At 43.3% G+C, this 25,650-nt stretch overlaps 1 protein-coding gene across 1 annotated transcript; it reads left to right on the forward strand.

Moving 5' to 3' along the window:
• The first annotated feature begins 536 nt into the window (after positions 1 to 536).
• Positions 537 to 25,394, forward strand: btbd17b (BTB (POZ) domain containing 17b). The gene is made up of 4 exons (XM_063030811.1): positions 537 to 570; positions 3,097 to 3,377; positions 17,729 to 18,011; positions 23,345 to 25,394. The coding sequence occupies exons 2-4, from the start codon at positions 3,275 to 3,277 to the stop codon at positions 24,423 to 24,425; spliced, it is 1,467 nt and encodes a 488-aa protein (XP_062886881.1). The 5' UTR covers positions 537 to 570; positions 3,097 to 3,274; the 3' UTR covers positions 24,426 to 25,394.
• The last annotated feature ends 256 nt before the right edge of the window (positions 25,395 to 25,650 follow it).

Below are 25,650 nucleotides of genomic sequence, written 5' to 3' on the forward strand. Positions count from 1 at the left end.
AAGGATTCCTGATTTCACTGTTGGTGGTGTGTCAAATCTGGAATCCCCAAACCAACAGACAGGTGATTTAAGATATCCTACCTTGATAATTTGCTAATTCATTTTGTTTTCACTTTAGTAAATAATAGAAGCCTCATGCTCTCTCTTCCTGGCACCAATCAAAACCTAGTTCTCAGTTTAATCTGATTAAAGAATGTTTCTGCATTTCTTATAGACAATGTTTCAAAACTGAATACTTATTATTCATGCTCAGATGCCAGGAAGTGCTTGTGCAAAGTCCAGGTGGCTGTTCTACAGTTTAATTACTGTTTTCTTAACCACCCACATCTTATTAGTTAGTTAGTTACTGCCTGTTACACTGCTGGCATTTAGGATCTGTGTTGTAGTGTCCTGTGACTCTATGTAAAACAAATGGAATCAATGCTGTTTAGGTATGTGCGTGGGTGATAGTTGGCATGGATTCAGTGTTTCCACACTGTATCCCCATAACTCTGGGGCTCTAAGGAAAGGTTTGTGTTAATCACAGCTCATCAAAGGGACTCTGCAGCCCAGTGGCCTCAACTGTCACAGGTACGATTCTTGTGGTGCCACCAAGCTTGGCGACTTGTAAGAAAACTACAGACAGCCACAAACACCCTGTTTTACTATATTCTGAGCGAAAGGAGGTATAGAAGCCTGAAGGCACACACTCAGCGATTCAGGAACAGCTTCTTTCCCTCTGCCATCTGATTTCTAAATGGACATTGAACCCATGAACACTACCTCACAAAATTTTTTATTCCTATTTTTTGCTCTACTTATTTAACTATTTTATATATATATATACATACAGTTAGCTCTCTATTATCATGCATTGCATTGTACTGCTGCGGCAAAGTTAGTGAATTTCCTGACACATGTCAGTGATATTAAACCTGATTCTGACTCAAACTAAACAGTAATGGTTGATGTGAGGATACAACACAACAATTATAAAGAGTAAAATATTATTTAAAAATACTTTAGAGGTTAAAGTATGGATACGGAATAAAATGTGTATAAATGCATCGATACAAGCTTGCTGAGCGTTGTGGATGTGCTTTCTTGGTGCCAGAACATGCGGGCTGCACCCAACACACCCTTGGGAGTGTTGGTTGTAAACGTAAATATCCCATTTCAGTGTATGTTTCAAAGTACACATGATAAACAAACTTGAATCCTGACCTACAGTTTCAAGGAAGACTGCTTGCAGCTGTGAAAATATTCTGACCTCAGAAACTTCCCCAGAATTTTTTTCAAATTTATAGTTGGAGGCAGCATAATAAATTAGACAAGTAATTATAACTTACGACCTATCAAATACATTTTCTTTAGAAGTACCCCAGTGTAACGATCCAGTGAGTTTTTTTAATGTTCTATGTCAGCTGACTGCACCAGCCAATATAATCACCTTAAGCCCTGCAACAATGTGCTTGCAGTCTCTATAAGATCCTGTTCTACATTTCTGACTTTGTGATCATTTCTAAATGTAGCTCAACTACCAGCTGCGGTTGGGCGGCGGGGTGGAGATACGTCTCTACCAAAGGAAGTGTAAGGCGCTTCTTCCCTTGGCTTACCTGCAGGTCACCCTGTGGCAAGGTGTAGCACCCACTTAGCCCCCCTCGATCAGGGTCACGTGAGGCCATGGGAGCAGCTGGCGGTCAGTCGCACGAACAGTGGGCAGTTATCACCTGGTTATGCGACCACTGACGCAGGGCAGGCAATCTCTGAAGAGTATTGATAATGGCCGGGGTCACCCACCTTGTAAAGACACTGCCCAGAAGAAGGCAATGGCAAGCTACTTCTGTAGAAAAGTTTGCCGAGAACTATCATCATAATAAGAGCACGATCGCCTACGTCATACAACATAGATCATAATGATGGTGACAAGTGGTTGTGCCTTCAGATGTTACAATTTCCAGCTCTAAATCTCTGCATTTAACCCTCCAATTTAAAGGTATTCCTTAAAACGTAGCTCTTTAACCAAGTAACATACATAAAAATCGCTGGTGAACACAGCAGGCCAGGCAGCATCTCTAGGAAGAGGTACAGTCGACGATTCGGACCGAAACCCTTCGTCAGGACTAGGACTTTGTAGTCCTAACGAAGGGTCTCGGCCCGAAACGTCGATCGTACCTCTTCCTAGAGATGCTATGTTTACTAGCAATTTTTATGTGTGTTGCTTGAAATTCCAGCATCTGCAGATTTCCTCGTGTTTGCGTCTTTAACCAAGTGCTTGGTTACTTGTATTAATAACACTGAGTGAGTTTTAGTACAAGGTTATGCGTAGGGTGGGGTCAAAAGATCACAGTCTTCCACCCATCATCTCTAAATCCATTAACAATATTACTAACACACATAAATATGGAACTAACTCCATCATGGGCACTAGCCTCCCCATCCTCGAGGACACCTACAAAAAGTGATGGTTCAGAAAGGTGGCATCCATCATTAAGGACAAGCCCTCTTTTCATTGCTACCACCAGGAAGGATCTACAGGAGCCTGAAGACACACACTCAACATTTTAGGAACAGATTCTTCCCTTCTGTCATCAGATTTCTGAATTTACAATGAACCAACCCATGAACCTATATTTTTAATCTTTTTGCAGTACTTTATTTTTTATATATATATTTCTTATTATTTATAGGCTTTTTAATGTGTTGCACTGTACTGCTGCCCCAAACAACACATTTCACAACATATGGCAGTGATATTAAACCTGATTTTCATTCTGATTCTGAGAGCGTCCTTGTCGTCCCTCTAATAGTACATGACCATAGCCAATGTCAATTTTCTCCAACAATATTCCTGTGGAGCACTTTACAATGGTTAATTTCACCAAATGTTCTTTACAAATGAACCCTCTTATTTTAGTTAAGATTTTCTTTTTAACTATAATAAAATAATGTTAACACTTCTTTCCTTTATATTGATTTACACCTGCCTTTTTCTTTTGATCTGCCCTCACTTATCTAATCATTACCAAAGTTACAAGAAAGAAAACAACACACGTTCTTGATTTTTTAAAAATGTAGCCACCTCTTTTTAACTCTCATCCTCATTGCTTTGTACAGATTCATCCAACACAGCGGAGCGATGAACAAAAATCCAAATTGAACCGGTTACTATGGCAGCGAAGGCCAGAATCCACCAATAAAAGGCGACTTTTCAGTGAGGGGCAGCTGAAAAGGAGCTGTGTCCTACATAAGTGTCCAGTAATCCAGATGTATTCTGAGTGAGGTTTAACACTATATGGGCTCCGTTGAGACAATGCTGTACGGAAATCGTCCGAGTGGTGCAAGATGTCTTCTTCCCTTTGCAACTTTGGTTTTATGGAGTGCCATCGCCAGAGGAGGTAGGGGAAGAGACTGTGGGGTCACTTTGCTTTCATTTGAATCTTTCATGCTTTGTGAAATTCTATGAAGAGACTACACGTCAATCCTTGCTGTCGAGGCAGCATTCAATACATGTTACAATGAAAGACGAGACAAAATCAATATTTCATTACTTTGTGGAAGCACAGAATCATTGGCTTGTTTGAAATGTAAAAATGTCATGAGCATAATGTCTGCAAAGTGGATTGCTTAAATCTAAATCCATTTTTTTCTCTATTTTCAAAAGTGTTAGTGGATTAAACATCAATACAATAGTCATAGTCATAGTCATACTTTATTAATCCCGGGGGAAATTGGTTTTCGTTACAGTTGCTCCATAAATAATAATAGTAATAGAACCATAAATAGAAGAGTCTAGAAGATTACTCATAATCATTGTTTTCAATAACAATTATTAACTGGGAATGTTGTCTAAATTCAATAGGCCTAAAGTTTTAAAATATTATTTCAATCCCAACAAGCTGTTTCAATTCAAGTGTTACAAGATCAGAATCTACAGCTATAAAATAGTGACAGTGTACATAATGTTTTGAGAAAAGTAATGATCGATGTTCCACTGAGGTTGGGTGAGACTAGAACTAGAGATTAAAAGTTAAGAGTAAGAGGTGAAATATTTAAGGGGAACTTCTTCGCTCAGATGGTGGTGAGAGTGTGCAATCAGCTGCCAGCAGAAGTGGTGGATGCAGTTTTGATCTCAACATTTAAGAGCATTTTTAGATAAGTATATGGATGAGAGGGGTATGGAGGGCTATGGTCCAGGTGCGGCAGAAGAACAGTTCGGCACGGACTAGATGGGCCAAAGGGCCTGTTGCTGAGCTGTAGCGCTCTATGACCATGGCGAAATGATAATAAGCAAAATTGAGGCTCATGGAATTACAGGGTAATGACCAGCATGGATAGGAAGCCCATAACAAGACCACAAGACATAGGAGCAGAATTAGGCCATTCAGCCCATCGATGTTGGCCTAAAGTAGAAATTACGTAGCTGAGCAGTGAATATACAGTAGACAGTAGTGATCACCATGGTCATTCTGGAACCATTGTCTTTCCAATATGCCAATGATAGACTTGGATGTGCAAGGCAAAATTCCCCGAAACCAGAAACTGGCCATGCACCCAAAGAACATTGAATACTTGTCATCATGCAGCACTGATGGAAATTAATCAGTCATTAACCAGTCATTTCCTCAGAGTTTTTGAATTGTCACAACCTTTTCCTTTATTCATTCCGCAATGCGATGTGATCTCTATTTTGAACACAGTTCGATTTGAATCTGGAGACACCTAGACCATACCGGTTAGGGTGTCAGGGCTTTCTATCCAATAGGACAATAATGAACCTACCGAATTTTTAAAACATTCCTGTTGTCATAAGACCAGCTTCTTTTGTTAAAATCAGATTTTTAAGAATTTAATTCCTTGAGATCAAATTTGGTTTGAACATTGGGGTGTTGTGAATGAATCACAAACATGAGAAAACCTGCAGATGCTGGAAATCCAAAGCAACACACACAAAATGCTGGAGGAACTCAGCAAGTCAGGCAGCATCTATGGAAAAAAGTAAACAGTCGACGTTTCGGGCCAAGACCTTTCATCAAGACGAGAAAGGAAGGGGGAAAGGAGTCAGACGTAGAAGTTGGGGGGGAAGGGGGAAGAAGTACAAGGTGGATACATGGTTGCGGTAGTGGGCTTTTGTGTGATTGACTACTCCACTACAAAGTCTCTTCCAGGGAGGCCTACTCAGATGAAGTTTAAATCTTCCCTTCAACAGGAATTTAGTGAAACTCTCTTTCACTTCTCCCCCTCTGGCATCTCTGCTACCCTCCGACTCTTCAACCATGTGCTCACCCAGACCCAGCACCACAGCCACGTATCCACCTTGTACCTCTTCCTCTCTACCCCCCAACCTCTGAGTCTGACTCCTTCCCCCTTCCTTTCCAGTCCTGATGAAGGGTCTCGGCCCACAACGTCGACTGTTTATTCTTTTCTATAGCTATTGCTTGACAATAGACAATAGGCAATAGGTGCAGGAGCAGGCCATTCGGCCCTTCGAGCCAGCACCACCATTCACTGTGATCATGGCTGATCATCCACAATCAGTACCCCATTCCTGCCTTCTCCCCATATCCCTTGACTCCGCTATCTTTAAGAGCTCTATCTCACTCTTTCTTGAAAGAATCCAGAGAATTGGCCTCCACTGCCTTCTGAGGCAGAACATTCCACAGATCCACAACCCTCTGTGTGAAAAAGTTCTTCCTCAACTCCATTCTAAATTGTCTTCCACTTTTTATTAAACTGTGGCCTCTGGTTCTGGACTCCCCCAACATCAGGAACATGTTTCCTGCCTCTAGTGTGTGCAATCCCTTAATAATTTTATATGTTTCAATCAGATCCCCTCTTACCCTTCTAAATTCCAGTGTATACAAGCCCAGTCGCTCCAGTCTTTCAACATACGATGTTCCCGCCATCCCTGGATTTAACCCAGTGAACCTACACTGCACTCCCTCCATAGCAAGAATGTCCTTCCTCAAATTTGGAGACCAAAACTGCACACAGTACTCCAGGTGAGGTCTCACCATGGCCTTGTACAACTGCAGAAGGACCTCCTTGCTCCATCTTCCACCTCTTGCACATCCTCTTTGACCTGCTAAGTTCTTTCAGCATTCTGTGTGTGTTGCGGGTGGTGTTGTGAATAGTGTAAACGGTTATCTCAGGTTATAAGAGGACACTGATAGGATGCAGAGCTAGGCTGAGAAGTGACAGACAGATCTCCATCCAGAAAAGGTCAAATTTGAAGGCGGAGTATAGGGCTAATGCAGAATTCTTAGCAGTGTGGAGGAAGAGGGGGATCTTGGGGTCCATGTCCACAGATCCCTCAAAGTTGATGGGATGTTTAAGAAGGCGTATGGTGTGTTAGCCTTCATTTTTTGGAATGTGGAAGCTTTAGAGAGGGTGCAGAAGAGATTCTCCAGGATGCTTCCTGGAACAGGCAGAACGTCTTATGAGGAAAGGATGATGAGCCAGAGTTAGAGCTTTTCTCTTTGGAGTGAAGGAGGATGAGAGGTGACTTGATAGAGTGTATGAGATGATAAGAAGGGTAGATAGAGTGGACAGCCAACGACTTTTTCCCAGGGCGAAAATGACGAATACAACAGGGCATAATTTTATGGTGACTGGAAGAATGTATAGGGGAGGGGTGGTCAGAAGTATTTTTTTCACAAAGAGAGTGGTGAGTGTATGGGATGTGCTGCCAGAGGTAGTGGGAAAGGCAATTACATTAGGAAATTCTAAGAGACTCTTAGACAGGCACATGGATGAAATAAAAATGGAAGGTTATAAGATCATAAGATCTAGGAGCAGAATTAGGCCATTTCATTTAGGAGTTTGCATTGCCATTTCATCATGACCATTCCTTTTTTACCCCTCTCGGCCCCAGTCTCCTGCCTTCTCCCTGTATCTCTTCATGCCCTGACTAATCAATAATCTATCAACCTCTGCCTTAAATATACCTAATGATTTGGTCTCCACAGCCACCTGCGGCAACAAATTCCACAGATTCACCACTCTCTGGCTAAAGAAATTCCTCCTTATCTCTGTTCTAAAAGGATGCCCCTCTATTCTGAGGCTGTGCCCTCTGGTCTTAGACTTCCCCAGCATGGAAATGCAAGAGGGAAGGGCTAGGTTGATCTTGGAGTAGTTAAAAGGTCAACATTTCATCATGGGCCAAAGAGCCTGTACTGCACTATCAACAGGAATTCTGCAGATGCTGGAAATTCAAGCAACACACATCAAAGTTGCTGGTGAACGCAGCAGGCCAGGCATCAAATCTCTTACTAACTCTTCCTTCAGTTAGTCCTGACGAAGGGTCTCGGCCTGAAACGTCAACTGTACCTCTTCCTAGAGATGCTGCCTGGCCTGCTGCGTTCACCAGCAACTTTGATGTGTACTGCACTATACTGTTCAATGTTTCATGTAAGTCCCAGGGAAATACAGGGGAGCTATATGTTTCAGTAACAGTCTTTGCACATCTCAAGGCACAGCATAACCACACAGCAAAATGCTGTGAATGCTGGAAATTTAAGATATAGATTTGAGAGGGATGTAGGGTTAATGGGGATGGGAGATTCAGAAACAGTAAAATGTTAAGTATTAAATACCTCACATGCAATGCCAACACATTTATCTTGTATTATATTTGCTTCATGATTGTAAAAACAGAGGAAGTGGCAGAGAAGCCCTCCCCAGCACTGAGCAGCATCCACCATCAAGGAGCCCCATCATTCAGACTATGTCCTCTTCTCACTACTGTCATCGGACCGGAGACACAGGAGCCTTGGGTCCCACAGCACCAGGTTCAGGAGCAGTTACTACCCGTCAACCATCAAGCTCCTGAACCAGCGTGGATAACTTCACTTCTCTTAACTCTGAATTGATTCTATCATCTACAGACTAACTTTCAAGGACTGTACAACTCATGTTCTCAGTATTTATGTATTATTATTATTTTTGCACAGTTTGTTTTCTTTTGCACTTTGGTTGCTTGACAGTCTTTGTGTGTAGGTTCTTTAATTCTATTGTATTTCTACGTTCTACTGTGAATGTCTACTAGAAAATGAACCTCGAGGTAGTACATGGTGACAATTATGTACTCGGATAATGAATTTACTTCAAACTTTGAATTTATTCAAGTTTATTGCATCTGCACAAATACACGTAGGCACCGGTACAATGGAAACCTTACTTGCAGCAGCATCACAGGAACATATCATATAAGCAGTATTTACAAAAAAAAAGATAAACAAAAATTATGTACAATCTTTACAAGAAAGAATGCAATTCATTCAGCCTTTCAGTTCCATGCTAGCTCCCAGGGGAGCAATACTGATTGTCTAAGATCATAAAACATAAGAACAGAATTAGACCATTTGACCCATTAAATCTGCTCCACCATTCCATCATGGCTGACTTACGATCCCGCTCAAACCCATTCTTCTGCCTTCTCCACATAACCTTTGGTGCCTTTACTAATCAAGAACCTACCAACTCCCATTTTAAATGTGTGCAATGACTTGGCTTCCACAGCCATTTGTGGCAATGAATTCCACATTCTCTCCTACATGTTCCCATGAACTCCATTTTTCTTTGCAGTTGACCTACATGGGACGGTCATTTACAGCAGATTGTTAGAATTCCGAGTGTGGAGAGAGTATTACCAGGTCTCAGGATTGCTCTTTGGCCTGTCCACTACAAGTGTCTTCACCCAGGTCAAATCCACAAAAACTAAATGAGAATGGATATAATTACCGCCACTGAATAAAATTATTATCCTTCCTTACTTTTCACGAAAAACACCAATAAAGATTATTCAAGAAAATCATGAATCAGTTTGGAGTTTCCGCTCAAAACAAAGGTTTTTTAAAAAATGTTTTAGGACATGAGTGCCACAGGAAGACCAACTGCCCGTCTAAAGGCAATTAATTCTTGAACCTCTTAATGAAAGTACTCACAAAGTACTATTGGGCAGGGTGTACCTGGAATTAGGCTCAGCAATGACAAAGGAATGGGATATATTTCCGTACCAGAATGGTTAAAGAGGTTGTAGCACCATTGAGTACGAAACAACTAACCTTGTCCTCGTCAACCATCAACACCCATCTACACTTGTCCCATTTTATCCTTTACACCCCTATCGACTCCTGCCCTACCCTACTGATCATCTTGCCACCTACATGGGAGAGTGTGTCAATTTATAGCAGATAGTTAATTTACCAACCATTGTATCTTTGGCATTTGGGAAGAATTCAGGTCACCTGTGAAAGATCCAGAGGAAGGACGTGTAAAACTCCACACAGGTGTGTGACTTGACAGGGGAACCTGCAGTTGCTGGTGTTCCCATATACTGGAAGCCTTCCTTTTTCCTGCTGGTAGAGATCAAGAGTTTGAGAACTAATTTTTCAAAGTTCAAATTAAATTTATCATCAAAGTACATATACGTCACCATATACAAACCTGAGATTCATTTTCTTGCAGACATACACAGCAAATCCAGGAAACACAGTGAAAGACCAGACCTAATGGGACTGACAAACAAACAACCAATGAGCAAAAGACAACAAATTATGCCAATACAAAAGAGAAAAAATAATATAAGAAATAAATAAACAATTAATATTGAGAACATGAGATGAAGAGTCCTTGAAGGCGAGTTCATAGGTTGTGGGAACAGTTCAGTGATTGGGTGAATGAAGTTGGGTGTAGTTATCACCTTTGGTTCAGGAGCCTGATGGTTGAAGGGTAATAACTGTTCCTGAACCTGGTGGTGTGAGTCCTGAGCTCCTGTTCTTTTGGAGTAGCCTAGGCAACTGCATTTGTGGATGGCATCAGGACAACTGGTAATGGGGCTGGATGGGGTCTCAATCAAATGGATTTCTTTCTACTTAGTGAGAGGAAATATAAAGTAGCAGTGGAAAGGTGCTTTTCTGATTGGAAGCCTGTTACAAGTAGCGTATCCTAGAGAGTGTTGGCTGTGTCTCTTGTTCTTTTGGATATGCATTAACAACTTGAGTTTGAATGCTGGAGGTATGATTAGTAAGTTAGCGAGGACACTAAAATTGGTGGTGTCCTGGATAGCAAGGAACGTTGTTTAAGGCTACAAGACATAGATCAGATGGAAAATTGGGCAAAGCATTCACAAATGGAAATTAGACCAGATGACCATAAGACATAGGAGCAGAATTATGTCATTTAGCCCATTGAGTCTTGGCTGTCATTCGATCATGGGACACCTGGAGTATTGTGTGCAGTTTCAGTCCCCTAATCTGAGGAAAGACATCCTTGCCATAGAGGGAGTACAAAGAAGGTTCACCAGATTGGTTCCTGGGATGGCAGGACTTTCATATGATGAAAGACTGCATGAACTGGGCTTGTACTCGTTGGAATTTAGAAGATTGAGGGGGGATCTTACTGAAACGTATAAAATTCTAAAGGGATTGGACAGGCTAGATGCAGGAAGATTGTTCCCGATGTTGGGGAAGTCCAGAACGAGGGGTCACAGTTTGAGGATAAAGGGGAAGCCTTTTAGGACCGAGATGAGGAAAAACTTCTTCACACAGAGAGTGGTGAATCTGTGGAATTCTCTGCCACAGGAAACTGTTGAGGCCAGTTCATCGGCTATATTTAAGAGTGAGTTAGATATGGCCCTTGTGGCTAGAGGAATCAGGAGGTATGGAGAGAAGGCAGGTACAGGGTTCTGAGTTGGATTATCAGCCATGATCATACTGAATGGCGATGCAGGCTCGAAGGGCTGAATGGTCTACTCCTGCACCTATTTTCTATGTTTCTATGTTTCTATGATTTATTATCCCTCTCAACCCCATTCTCCTGCCTTTTCCCAAAACCTTTAATGCTGTTACTAAACAAGAAGCAATCAATCTCCGCTTTAAATATACCCAATAACCTGGCTTCCACAGTACGTCAGTGAAGGATGAGGGATTGTGAATGGAAATGAATAACGTTCAGTCATCAGTGACATCCCCACTTTTGACCTTACCATGGAACGTCGCTACTGAAACAATGGAAAATGGTTACGCCTTGGGCAAGAGTTACAGGAGCCTTTGGCCTCACACCATCACGTTCAGGAACAGTTATTACCCTACAGGGTCCTGAAGCAGCATGGGTAACTTCACTCTGAACTGATTCTAGAACCTATGGAGTCACTTTTAGAGACTTCTTACAACTCATGTTCTCAGTATTTTGTTTATTTGCACTGTTTGTCACCTTTTGCACATTGGTTGCTTGTGAAATTTTGCCTCTTTCTGTATCGTGTGGTTTTTTTTTTGCTGGTTCTGATCCAAAAGAGCTTAGCTCTGCCTGTTGTATGGTGTTTTGGCTGTGTAGTGTGAATATGGTTCTGCGCTGCGGATTTTGCAAGCTGGAATCTGTTTCCAAAGGACCTTGTGAAAACTGATGCTGTTTTACTGAAGTTCCCATGGCTGTGACTTTGGATTTCAGCTGGAGTAGTCCTAAACGGGAATATTGATGGTTCCCGTCGGAGCTGAACACAAAGAATCGCCACTTTCCAGCGCCATCTTGGGAGTACAGTAGTTATACCTGGTGTTGCAAGCTTTTCTCCACTCCTCATTAGAGCAGGAGTGAACCCCTGACCGGGGATGTAGACTGCTCCAGTTGTCCAGTTGTGTGCATTTCCATTGCTGCTGATGGTCCCCAGTGTCTCAGGTATAGCCAGCTTATAGCTGTCAGATGCAGAGGTATTTATTGCATGAACCTTGAAACGTGCAGTGAGATGTGTCATTTGCCTTAACAACCAACACACCTGAGGGTGAGCTAGGGGCAGCCCGCAAGTGTCACCCCACATTCTGGCACCAACATAGCAAGCCCACCACGTTCGGCAGACCAACACGGAACACAACAAGCAACAAGTCCACAGTAAAACAAACCCCATTCCAACTCTCCCATCCACACACGTACACAGAGAGTCCTCCAACCCCAGCATCGGGTTTTGACCTTTGGACTTCCAATCAATCTGAGAGCTCCAATTTTGTTGTCGAGCCCTGGAATAGCCGCTGATACGACCAGAACTCCCGGCTCGAACTCCAGCCACACTGACTGGCCACCCCTTATGCTTCCTCCTGCCTCCTGCTCGCATGGACATCCGATCCCAGGGACCTGGGACAGCCTCACATTCACACACACTGGCCTCTGAACACAAAGCCAGGTCCTAACTTCTAACACCCCCACATCACCGTCCCTAAACACTAACCTGACCCCAAACTTCTCTCTCTAATCCCGAAACAACTAAGACTGGATCATGACCTCGATGGAGACCGCAGCTCAGGTTCGGTTAAAGTTTCTGATTCAGGATTCAGTTTCAGATGTATTTATCACATGTACTTGCAGTGAAATCTGTCATTTGCACTAACAACCAACACATCCAAGGATTGCTTGGGGCAGCCTGCAAGTGTCAACACACATTCCATGCCAGCGTAGCCCACTCACAATATTCAGCAGAACAACACAAGCAACAACAATGATAGAACAAAAGAAGACAACAGCAAATCAAGCCTCTTTCCCACCCTCCCCCATCTGCCCCCCCTCTCTCTCTCTCTCTCTCTCTCTCTCTCTCTCTCTCTCTCTCACACACACACACACACACACACACACACACACACACACACACACACACGCCTTTCTGGCCCTTTGGTTCTTGGCCGCGGACTTTCAGACATCAGGTCTCCAACGTGGACTTGCAGACTTGACCTTCAGACCTCTACCTCTGAACTTGCTGACTTTGGTTTTCAACTTTTATGTATTGTACTGTACTGCTGCTGCAAAATAACAAATTTCATGGCAAGTGTCAGTGATATTAAACCCGATTCTGATTCTGAACCACTAAGCGGTGATTGGCAAAGATGTGAGAAGCAGATCACTTGAAAGTCAGTTCTGCAAGCCCGTCTAAAGTTGAATAGATTTGTTGTTTCTTCTCTTGCAGTTGAAGTATTTATTTTGAAAAGTGTACAAAAGAAATCTCAAGAGGCATGTTGTTTTATGTAAATGAAACCTCCCCGCTAAATGTGGGCTGATGTATAATCAGTTTCCAATGCAAATGAGTTTGAACCCATTCAAATCTATAGTGCGTGTCTTTTAGATATTCAAATGAGTTCACATTTCTGCTACAACTTCACTGTGACAGAGCCAGTACAAATGATGGTCAGGCTCACTAAAGTAATCCAAAAGCTACTGGTAGAGCCAAAATAATAACTATTCAAATTTCAATGTGCTCAGACATGTATGCTTTAAACAATTTCCTTAATCTATATATTAATGGAACTTAATGTAGTGACTTCTGAATCTATTTTATTCAACTACTGTCTGAACATTCCATTGTTAATTTCCCCTCTAGTGAGTGCCAACTAAAAAGTAGTGGTAACGACCCAGTCAAACACAGTTAAAACCCTCTTAACCATTGAGCACATCTACATGAAACGCTCCTGCAGGAAAGCTGCATCCATCATCAGGGACCCCATCACCCAGGACATGCTCTCTTCTCACTGCTGCCATCAGAAAAGGTTGTGCAGACATCAGAATGGGAAAGAAATATAATCTAAGTGATTTTGACCCTGGGTACTAGATGAGGTAGTACGACCATCTCAGAAACTGCTGATCTCCTGGGATTTTCATGCACAACAGTCTCTAGAGTTTACAGAGAAAAGAAAAAAAAAAATCCAGTAAGTGGCAGTTCTGTGGACAAAAGTGCCTTGTTAATGAGAGAGGTCAGAGGAGAATGGCCAGACTGGTTCAAGCTGACAGTAACTCAAATAATCATTTCGGTGGGCAGAAGAGCATCTCCGAGCGCACGACACGTTGAACCTTGAGATGGATGGACTACTGCAGCAAAAGACCATGAACATGCAGGAGGTACTTAATAAAGTGGCCACTGAGGGCATTTTATGACACCGTGTCTGTTGAAACCTGCAGATTTGCATTTGATCTCATACTTTATACTTTATTCTTTATTGTTGCCAAACAATTGATACTAGAACGTACAATCATCACAGTGATATTTGATTCTGCGCTTCCCTCTCCCTGGATTACAAATATTAAATATTTAAAATAGTAAAAATTAGTAAATATTAAACATTTAAATTATAAATCATAAATAGAAAATAGAAAAATGGAAAGTAAGGTAGTGCAAAAAAACCTAGAGGCAGGTCCGGATATTTGGAGGGTATAGCCCAGATCCGGGTCAGGATCTGTTCAGCAGTCTTATCACAGTTGGAAAGAAGCTGTTCCCAAATCTGGCCGTACGGGTCTTCAAGCTCCTGAGCCTTCTCCCGGAGGGAAGAGGGATGAAAAGTGTGTTGGCTGGGTGGGTCTTGATTATCCTGGCAGCACTGCTCCGACAGTGTGCGGTGTAAAGTGAGTCCAAGGACGGAAGATTGGTTTTTGTGATGTGCTGCGCTGTGTTCATGATCTTCTGCAGCTTCTTTCAGTCTTGGACAGGACAACTTCCATACCAGGTTGTGATGCACCCTAGAAGTATGCTTTCTACAGTGCATCTATAAAAATTAGCGTGGGTTTTAGGGGACAGGCCAAATTTCTGTAGTTTTCTCAGGAAGTAAAGGCGCTGGTGGGCCTTCTTGGCAGTGAACTCTGCTTGGTAGGACCAAGTCAGGTCATTTGTGATATTGACCCCGAGGAACTTAAAGCTTTTGACCTGTTCCACTTGCGCACCACCAATGTAAATTGGGTCGTGCGGTCCGCTACTCCTTCTGAAGTCAACAGCCAATTCCTTCATCTTGCTGACGTTGAGGGATAGGTTATTGTCTTTGCACCATGCCACCAGGTTCTTAATTTCCTCTCTGTACCCAAACTCATCACTATCATGCAGAATGTTATATTACATGTCAACATTGTTGTCAGTCTTGTTCACAAGGGATAGGAGCACAGAATTCTTATGGAAAACAAACAAACTATGAAACCTCAAAGGCCATTGGCAATGACTCTTCCACTAAAATAACAACATGTAAGTCATTAGTATTGTGTGCAGTTCTGGTCACCTAACTATAGGGAAGGTAATAGTAAGATTGAAAGAGTGCAGAGAAAATTTACAAACATATTGCCAGGATTTGAGTTGTAGGGAAAGATTGTATAGGTTAGGACCTTATTCCCTGGATTGTGGGAGAATGAGAGGAGATTTGACAGAGGTATACAAAATTATGAGGGGTATAGACAGGGTAAATGCAAGCAGGCTTTTGCCACTGAGCTTGGGTGAGACTACATCTAGAGGTCATGGATTAAGGGTGAAAGGTGAAATGTTTAAGGGGAACATGAGAGGGAGCTTCTTCACTCAGAGAGTGGTGTGAGTGTGGAACGAATTGCGATTGAGAGTGGTGGATGTAGGTTCTGTAGTGGTAGATAGTAATGGTAATCCTATGCCACTCCATTACCCACTCCCATATGGGAGGAGTCCACATACTGTACAAGGAGAGTTATCAGTGAAGTTGTGTGGAAGATCCTGCATGCTACCATGCTGGTGTGCTCTGCACCTGCCCCCTCCCCCCATATCGAACACAACAGATTTGATTTCAACACACAAGAAAAGCTTGAATAAGTACATGGATGGAAGAGGTATGGAGAGCATTGGGCCAGGTGAAGGTCAATGGGAATGGGCAGAATAGTTTGGCTTGGAATAGATGGGCAAATGGCCTGTTTCTGTGCTGTAGTGTTATACGACTTGTAGTGTCTCAGCTTGTGATATGCCTCCTCCCGCCCCTCCCTGGACCTCATGTCCAGCCACACTCACTGACTAACCTCGCACACAAGTTCCTGCCCTTTTGATACATTGGAACAAATCCAAAGAGTTGCTCGGGGCTAAATTTGCGGATGCGCAGATAATAAGCCAGTGAATAATGAGGGCAGTGTGTACAAGATCTTTGACTACAGGCAATTGATTTTTTGGAAGAACTTGTTACATAGTAGATATGTTGAGTGGAAAATAAATGATTGATTGGGTGATGGAGGTCAGGTCAATATAAAAGGACAAGTAGCAGAGAAAAAGAGTTATTGAGTCGAACAGCATGGAAACAAGCCACTCAGCCCATCCAGTCCATGCTTGCATTTTTGCCCCATTTATACTAATCCCATCTACCTACATTAGGTCTGAAATACTCAGCAGGTCAGGCAGCACTGATAGAGAGTGAAACTGAGTTGCCTTAGGTTAATGATCTTTTATCAGACCATTTGCTGTTACTTTCTCCATACATCATACCTGATCTAATAAGTATTTGCAACACGCTCTGTTTTATAAAAAGACTATCATACGTTTTTTTTTGTTCCATGACAGCAGTGCCTTTATTTTGAAGGAATATCTTTGCTCTGAAATGTCCTGAAAAGGCTGCAGGAGACACTTGGCAGGAGCGCCACGGCAGCATAGCGGTTCAACACTATTCCAGCTCGGAGCATTCTGGAATTCGGAATTCACTTCCGACGCTGTTCTGTTGGGAGTCTCTGTGCATCCTCCCTGTGGAATGTTTGGGTTTTCTCCGGGTCCGCCAGTTTCCTCCCACAGTCCAAAGGCGCACTGGGTAGATTAATTGGTCATTCAAAATTGCCCGTGATTAGGTTAGGGTTAATTGGGGGTTGCTGGGCACTATGTCTCTAAGGGCTAGAAGGGCCCACGCCACACTGTATCATTATATAATATAAAATAAAAATAAAGTCTTCCCTCTATGTTTTCCTTTGTAGTGTTCTGTTCTCCTAATTCATATGTTTATTCTGCTTCAGACCTCATGATGGACAGTTCAAACATACCTTCAATGACAAGTGTGAAGAACGATATAAAAAATCTAATGACATCTTCATTAATTGTGTGATGCTCCAAATACATCTAAACACAAAGCAACACACACAAAATGCTGGAGGAACTCAGCAGGTCAGGCAGCATCTGTGGAAATGAATAAACAGTTAATGTTTCAGGCCAAGACCCTTCTTCAGGACTGAGAAGGAAGGGGGAAGAATAAAAAGGTTGGGGGCGGGGTGGAGAGGAAAGAAGCTAGCTGGAACATGATAGGTGAAGTTAGATGAGAGGGAAAGGTCAAGGGCTGGAGAAGAAGGAATCTGATAGGAGATGAGACAGGACAAGAAGAAAAAGGGAAGGAAGAAGGGACCCAGGGTGAAGTAATAAGCAGGTGAGAAGAAGTAAAAGGACAGAGTAGGGAATAATGGAAGTTGGTGGGGGGGGTAATGATTTGTTTATCAGAAGGAGGAATCAATTCTCATGCCATTACATTGGAGGGTTCCCAGACAGAATATAAAGTGTTGCTCCTCCACTCTGAGGGTGGCCTCATCATGGCACAACAGGAAGCCACAGACCAACATGTCAGAACAGAAATGGAAACTCAGAATTAAAATGTTTGGCCACCGGGAAGTCCCGCTTGCGGCAGATGGTGCAGAGGTGCTCATTAAAGCAGTCCCCCCAACATAGAGGAGGCTGTATTGGGAGCACCAGACACAATGGATGACCCCAGCGGATTCACAGGTGCAGTGTTGCCTCATCTGGAAGGGCTGTTTGGGGCCCTGGATGGAGGTGAGGGAGGAGGTGAATGGGCAGGTGTGGTACTCTGGCCACTATCTAAACACAGAACAAATGTTCAGCATGAGCCTGTTCGTGGTTTGGTTCTCTCTTTATTCAAGAATAGTATGTCATAACATTTGAGATCAAATCGATTATGAAGAACCTGTTAAACTTTTTTTTAAATGATTTATTTTTCTTTTGTTGTCTTTTTCTGTACAGCCCAGAAAATAGATCTAAACAATGAAAATGCCATTGCAACAATCAACCATTCTTCAATTCTTATTGATCACCTTCACGGTCTCCTGCACAATTCCAACTCGAGTGATATCACGCTGAAGGTCTACACAGGGAATTCGGATGAAGTCAAAGTGTTTCGCACTCACCACCTTCTCCTTGTCCTTCAGAGTGATGTCTTTGAGGACCTCTTGCTGAATCGAAGTGTTACCACACTCATTCTACATGAAACATCTGAATGTGCTGTCCTTTTTGAGAAATTACTCAGGTAAATGCAGTCAATATAGGTAATAACCTTGTATAAGATTAGGTACAACCTCCTGTATTTAATGACGTGGCCACTGAGTGTATCTTCATGGTCTTCTGCTACTGCAGCCCATCCACTTCAAGGTTTGACGTATTGTATGTTCAAGGATGCTTTTCTGCACACCACTGTTGTAACTCTTGGTTATTTGAGTTACAGTCACCTTCTTGCTAGTCTGGCCATTCTCCTCTGACCTCTCTCATTAACAAGACATTTTTGCCCACAGAATTGCTGCTCACTGTATTTTTTTTTTTGCACCATTCTCTGCAAACTCTAGAGACTGTTGTGCATGAAAATCCCAGGAGATCAGCATTTTCTGAGATACTCAAACCACCCGGTCTGGCACCAACAATCATTCCACGGTTAAAGTCGCTGAGATCACATTTCTTCCCCATTCTGATGTTTGGTCTGAACAATAACTGGACATCTTGACTGTGTTTGCATGCTTTTACGCATCGCGCTGCTGCCATGATTAGCTAATTAGTTATTTGCATTAGCGAGCAGATGTACCTAATAAAGTGGCCACTGAGTGCATAACTATAATGAACAATACTTTTGAGGTACCTGATGGATGTAGAACATAAAACAGTACAGCGCAGTACAGGCCCTTCAGCCCATGATGTTGTGCCAACCCTTTAACAAACTCCAAGATCACTCCAGCCCTTCTGTCCCACGTAGCCCTCCACTTTTCCTTTCATCCACGTGCCTATCTAGGAGCCCCTTGAACATCCCTAATGTATCTGCCTCTCCCACCACCCCTGGCAGCGCATTCCATGCGGCTGTGTAAAAATTTTTTTGAAAAATGAACCTCTGACATCCCTCCTACACCTCAAATTTCTTAAAGTTATTCCTCGTTGTATTAACCATCTCTGCCCTGGGAAAAAGTCTCTGGCTGTCCACTCTACATATGCCACTGATGATCTTGTATGTCTCTAACACGTCACTTCTCATCCTCCTTCTCTCCCTAGCTCTCTCAACCTATCCTGAGAAGACATGCTTTCTAATCCAGGCACATTCTGATCAAATCTCCTCTGCAGCCCCTCAAAAGCTTCTACATCCTTCCTATAAGGAGGTGACCAGAACTCTGAGTGTGGAGTTAAACTGCGAAACATGTTAAAAAGCAGAGGCTTAAAAATTCAGCGGTGCGTCTTCAACATTCAGTTGCTTGCTAGCCAGCACGCTCATCCCTAAATCTACACTTGCCACTATGTTACAGAAGGAAAAGGAAGAAGGAAGCAGACAGTGGAATTTTGAAATAAAAACAGAAATATGCTTTAAATTCTCTGCAGGTCAGTCAGGCAGCATCGGTGGAGAAACAAACAATCCAAAGCCTGATGGATTTTCATTAAGATGTCTCATAGAAACATGGAAAACCTACAGCACAATACAGGCCCTTCGGCCCACAAAGTTGTGCCGAACATGTCCCAACCTTAGAAATTACTCAGCTTGCCCATAGCCCTCTATTTTTCTAAGCTCCATGTACCTATCCAGAAGTCTCTTAAAAGACCCTATCGTATATGCCTCCACCACCGTTGCCGGCAGCCCATTCCACACACTCACCATTCTCTGAGTAAAAAACTTACCCCTGACATCTCCTCTGTACCTACTCCCCAGCACCATAAACCTGTGTCCTCTTGTGGCAACCATTTCAGCCCTGGGAAAAAGCCTCTGACTATCCACACGATCATCAGAAATTTATCAACCTGATTTTTTTCCCCATCTGTTTCTCACCAATGCTCTCTGACTTGCTCCACGTTTCCAGAAATTTCTGTTTTATGTTTGGAAGGGACCTTATTGGAATTTATTGTTATTGGTTCAGAGACTTAAGATGTTTTGATGAGAGAAGCCCGCATAGATTTGTGAGGGTGTCTGTGTTTAGATCATAGTTGATGAACCAAACCGAATGTATTTTAAATATACGGTATAGATGCAAGAATAGGACACTAGCTGTGGTTCTACTTCCAGTTGATTAAGTGTACCCTGTAAAAGACTGCCAGCTAGTATTGAATCCTATGGAATTCAATATAGGGTGGCAAAATGGAGATACGTCTTTACCACAGATGGTGAAAGGCGCTCCCTCCCTCCACAAGCCTACAGGTCACCCTTGGGCAAGGTGTAGCACCTACTTAGCCACCCCCCCCCCCTCCAACACATCAGGGTCACGTGAAGCCATGGGAGCAGGTGGTGGACGGTCGTACGAGCAGCCGGTGCACATCACAAGTCCTGGTTATGCAACCACTGACGTCAGGCAGGCAATCTCTGAACAGTATTGATAATGGCTGGGGTCACCCATCTTGTAAAGACACTGCCCAGAAGAAGGCAACAGCAAACCCCTTCTGTAGAAAAATTTGCTTAGAACAATCATGGTCAATACCATGATCACCCATGTCATATGACACAGCACATAATGATGATGATGGTGATGGAATTTAAGGCAAATTATGGGCCTTGTTAAGAAACTGAGAGGAAGAGGAGAACACTAGTGGGCAGCATGGCGGCGCAGTGGGTAGTACTACTACCTCCCCGTTGTAGCAGCCTAGGTTCAATCCCAACCTCCACTGTTGGCTGTGTGGAGTTGGAACCTGCTCCCCATAGTAGGTGGGTTTCCTTCTGCCGCTCCTGTTTTCTCCCGTTTTCTCCCATTTCCCAGGGACATGTTGGTTGGTTGGCTGATTGGACATCATTAGTTCTTCCCAGGGAAGGAGGGTGGTAGCAGACTTTGGGTGACATTAAAAGGTGCATAAAGAATAGATTATAGTCACAGTCATAGTCATAGTCATAGTCATAGTCATAGTCATACTTTATTGATCCCGGGGGAAATTGGTTTTCGTTACAGTTGCACCATAAATAATAAATAGTAATAGTAATATTACTATTAGTAAATAGTAAATAGTAATAGAAAATAGTAATAAATAGTTAAATAGTAATATGTAAATTATGCCAGTAAATTATGAAATAAGTCCAGGACCAGCCTAGCGGCTCAGGGTGTCTGACCCTCCAAGGGAGGAGTTGTAAAGTTTGATGGCCACAGGCAGGAATGACTTCCTATGATGCTCTGTGCTGTATCTCAGAGGAATGAGTCTCTGGCTGAATGTACTCCTGTGCCCAACCAGTACGTTATGTAGTGGATGGGAGACATTGACCAAGATGGCATGCAACTTAGACAGCATCCTCTTTTCAGACACCACCATCCAGTTCCATCCCCACAACATCACTGGCCTTACGAATGAGTTTGTTGATTCTGTTGGTGTCTGCTACCCTCAGCCTGCCGCCCCAGCACACAACAGCAAACATGATAGTACTGGCCACCACAGACTCATAGAACATCCTCAGCATTGTCCGGCAGATGTTAAAGGACCTCAGTCTCCTCAGGAAATAGAGATGGCTCTGACCCTTCTTGTAGACAGCCTCAGTGTTCTTAGACCAGTCCAGTTTATTGACAATTCGTATCCCCAGGTATTTGTAATCCTCCACCATGTCCACACTGACCCCCTGGATGGAAACAGGGGTCACCGGTACCTTAGCTCTCCTCAGGTCTACCACCAGCTCCTTAGTCTTTTTCACATTAAGCTGCAGAGAATTCTGCTCACACCATGTGACAAAGTTTCCTACTGTAGCCCTGTACTCAGCCCCATCTCCCTTGCTGATGCATCCAACTATGGCAGAGTCATCAGAAAACTTCTGAAGATGACAAGACTCTGTGCAGTAGTTGAAGTCCGAGGTGTAAATGGTGAAGAGAAAGGGAGACAAGACAATCCCTGTGGAACCTCAGTGCTGCTGATCACTCTGTCGGACACACAGTGTTGCAAGCAGATGTACTGTGGTCTGCCAGTCAGGTAATCAAGAATCCATGACACCAGGAAAGCATCCACCTGCATCGCTGTCAGCTTCTCCCCCAGCAGAGCAGGGAACTAAGTGGGGGAGAGGGGATTACCAGCTTGGACTCATTAGGCCAAATGGTCTTATGCCGTAAGGAAAATAACTATTTATTGTATTTTGGTATAATGGTACAATAACCCCCATGATAGAAGGTTGAAGGGGATTTCATCGCAACTCTCCGAACATTGAAAGGCCTCGATCAGGGTTCATGGACCCCTCAGTTAGTGGTAGGAGTCCTTGACATAAAATGGGTTGGGAACCCCTGGCCTAGATAGAGCAGACGTGTAGGGGGTGTTTCTAATAATGGGAGAGTCCAGGTCAGGAGGGCACAGCCTCGGAATACAGAGATGAGGAGGAATTTGTTCAGCCAGGGGGTGGTGAATCTGTGGAATTCGTTGCCACAGACGGCTGTAGAGGCCAAGTCATTGGGTGTATTTAAAGCAGGGTTTGGTATGTTCTTGATTTGTAAGGGCGCCAAAGGTTACAGGCAAAAGACAAGAGAATAGGGTTGAGAGGGAAAATAAATCAGCCATGATCAGAACGGTGGAGGAGACTTTCTGGGCCAAATGGCCCAATTCTTCTCCTGGATCTTACAGTCTTAACACCTGTCCAGGCAGCATTGTAACCACTATGGCTGGAATCATTAAATTTCATAAGGAAATATTCATGCAAATGAAGAGGCCAAGCTGTAGAATTTTGGTATGGACAAATTGGACCTAAAAAGAAAGAACACCAGCTTGGGGATTAAATGGCACAACTAAGCTAATTTCAATCAAGGTCCAATATAAATGACGATAAGGATGTACCAGACATATCACAATTCACAGGCTTGCTATTTGGGATGTATTATGTATCTGGCACGCTAATGCACAGAGATAACTGGATGTAGCACACACAAAATGCCAGAGGAATTCATAAAATCTAGCAGCATCTATGGAAATTAATAAACAGTCGACACTTTAGGCCGAGACCCTTCATCGGCCCTGGAAAGGAAGGGGGAAGAAGCCAGAATAAGAAGGTGCGGCGGGGAGGGGAAGTAGTACAAGCTGGAAGGTGATTGGAGGTATAGACCTTGGGAGAAAGGGAAGGAGGAGGGCCACCAGAGGGAGTTGGTAGGCAAGTGAGGAGAACAGAAGGAATAAAAGGGCAGCCAGAATGGGGAATGGAAAAAAAGAGAGAAAGAACGGGGGGGAGAAATGACTGGAAGTTAGAGAAATCATGCTGTCAGATTGGAGGCTACCCAGATGGAATATGAGGTGTTACTCCTCCACCCTGATAACTGGATGTGTGCACTGCTATCAAAGAAACGGTGTGTGTTCGCCAAGTATATTCATTGAGTTTTAATTGTGGGAATTACCTTTGAATAAATAGATCAACTAATAGGTGTTTAACAGGAGACTTCTGCTTTGTTTTCACAGGTACTTGTACAGTGGTGAAATCACAGTCCTTTTGAATCAAGTTGTCCCACTGCATAAACTAGCCACCAAGTACCACATTACAGCCTTGCAGCATGGTATCCTTGAATACATGAGCCAACACCTTGCCAGTGCCTTGCCCCGAGGCCATGTGGTCAGTTGGTATCACTACTCACTCAGAATAGGTAACGAAGGTCTACAGGAGAGATGCAAGCAGTTTCTGGCTTGGAACATGTCCAGCGTCATTCACAGCCAGGAGTGGCAAACCATGAGTGACGACCTGATGGTCGCCCTGCTTCAACGCTCCGACCTGGTTGTGGAAAGTGAACTGGAGATTTATTATGGAGTTGAGGAGTGGATAAAGAAGAACCACCCCGACATCTCGGTAACAGAGACCGTCCTCAAGTCAATTCGTTATGCCATGATCAGCCCCCAGCACTTGTTCTACATTCAGAAGCAATCACCCGTCATGAATGAGTTTTACAGTTTAGTCCGCAACTTACTTTTTCTCACTTTCCAGTTTCATTCCACCACACCTCTTGTGTTTGCCAAATATTTTGATGTCAACTGTAGCCTCTTTATACCAAGGAATTATCTGTCTAGTTCCTGGGGTTCCCAGTGGGTGATCAATAACCCTGCCCGAGATGATCGTAGCACCAGCTTCCAAACCCAGCTAGCACCCAGTAACTCTGACAGTGGCAAGAAAGTGACCTGGAATGCCCTCTTCTCGCCGAGGTGGCTGCCCGTCAGCTTCAGGCCCTCATACTCGTTGCCGGCGAATGGAGCAGTACAGGCTTACAGCCCCGAAGACGGGCGGCCGCGGATCATAATCAACCCAGCTACTAACAGCGTCAACTTCGCAGGAGTCAGCTTCCAGAAGACTATCTTGGTGAGGGTGAAGCAAGAAGGGAGGTCCTACGTGAAGCATGTGTATAACTTCCACCAAAGCACTGAAGAAACCGGTGACTTCCTCATCCGGGCCGATCTCCAAAAGCGTTCCTCAGAATACTTGATTGACAATTCCCTTCACCTCCACATCATCATTAAACCCATTTACCAGTCACTGATTAAAGCAATAAAGTGATTTCATTCAGAGGATGACGTTCATCCAAAAAAGTCTCAGTAAATAAAGTCTAGTACATGCAGAAAATAGGAAACCCTAATTGCTTAATATACTGTGCCTATAAAAAGTATTCAACCCTTGCCCCCCACCAGAAGTTTTCACCTTTTGCAGCAATTACAGCCCAAGTCTGTGGATAGGTCTCTATCAGTTTTGCACATCTGACAACTGCAATTTTTCTCCATTTTTCTTTACAAAGCTGCTCAAGCTCTGTTGGGTTGCATGGGAATCATGAGTAAACAGCCTTTTTCAAGTCCAGCCACAAATTCCCAATTGGACTGAGGTCTGGACTCTGACTTAGCCGCTCCAGGACATTAATTTTGTTGTTTTTAAGCCATTCTTGGGGTCATTGTCTTGCTGGAAAACAAATCTTCTCCCAATTTACTGCTCCTTGCAGACTTCACCAGGTTTCCCTCCAGGATTTCCCTGTAATTTGCTGCATTTTACCCTCTAACTTCACAATCCTTCCAGAGCCTGCTGCAGTTAAGCAACCCGAAAGGGTGATGCAGCCACCACCATGCTTTATGGTAGGGATGGTATTTTTTTTGATCTTGTACGGTGTTTGGCTTATGCCAAATGTGGCATTGAGTCTGATGGCCAAAAAGCTCAATTTTGGTTTCTACAGACCATAGAACTTTCTTCTAGTTGACGTCGGAGTTTCCCACATGCCTCCTGGAAAACTCTAGCCAAGATTTCATGTGAGTTTTTTCAACAGTGGCTTTCACTTTGCCACTCTCCCATAAAGCTGCAACTGGTGAAGCACCCAAGCAACAGTTGTTGTATGCGCCGTCTCTCCCATCTCAGCCACTGAAGCTTGTAACTCCTCCAGAGTTGACATAGGTCTCATGGTGGCCTCCCTCACTAGTCCCTTCTTGCATGGTCACTCAGTTTTTGAGGATGACCTGCTCTAGGCAGATTTACACTTTTGCCATTTTCTTTCCATTTCTTGATGATTGACTTAACTGTATTCCAAGGGATATTCAGTGACTTGAAAATTTTATTTTATCCATCTCTGGACTTGTGCTTTTCAATAACCTTTTTCACAGAGTTGCTTGGAGTGTTCCTTTGTCTTCATGGTGTAGTTTTTGCCAGGATACTGACTCACCAGCAGTCAGACCTTCCAGATACAGGTGTATTTTTACTGCAATCAGTTGAAACACCTTGACTGCACACAGGTCTCCGAAAACAG

This window comes from Mobula hypostoma, chromosome 22, assembly GCF_963921235.1.
Source record: "Mobula hypostoma chromosome 22, sMobHyp1.1, whole genome shotgun sequence".
In the NCBI taxonomy this organism is placed as follows: domain Eukaryota; kingdom Metazoa; phylum Chordata; class Chondrichthyes; order Myliobatiformes; family Myliobatidae; genus Mobula; species Mobula hypostoma.

Bases quoted from the DNA above. Each gene is read 5' to 3' on its own strand.
- btbd17b (XM_063030811.1), top strand. From the start codon at position 3,275: ATGGGCTCCGTTGAGACAATGCTGTACGGAAATCGTCCGAGTGGTGCA. The intron at 3,378-17,728 runs GTAGGGGAAGAG...TTTTCTGTACAG, and splicing joins GAGTGCCATCGCCAGAGGAG to CCCAGAAAATAGATCTAAAC. The intron at 18,012-23,344 runs GTAAATGCAGTC...TTGTTTTCACAG, and splicing joins CTTTTTGAGAAATTACTCAG to GTACTTGTACAGTGGTGAAA.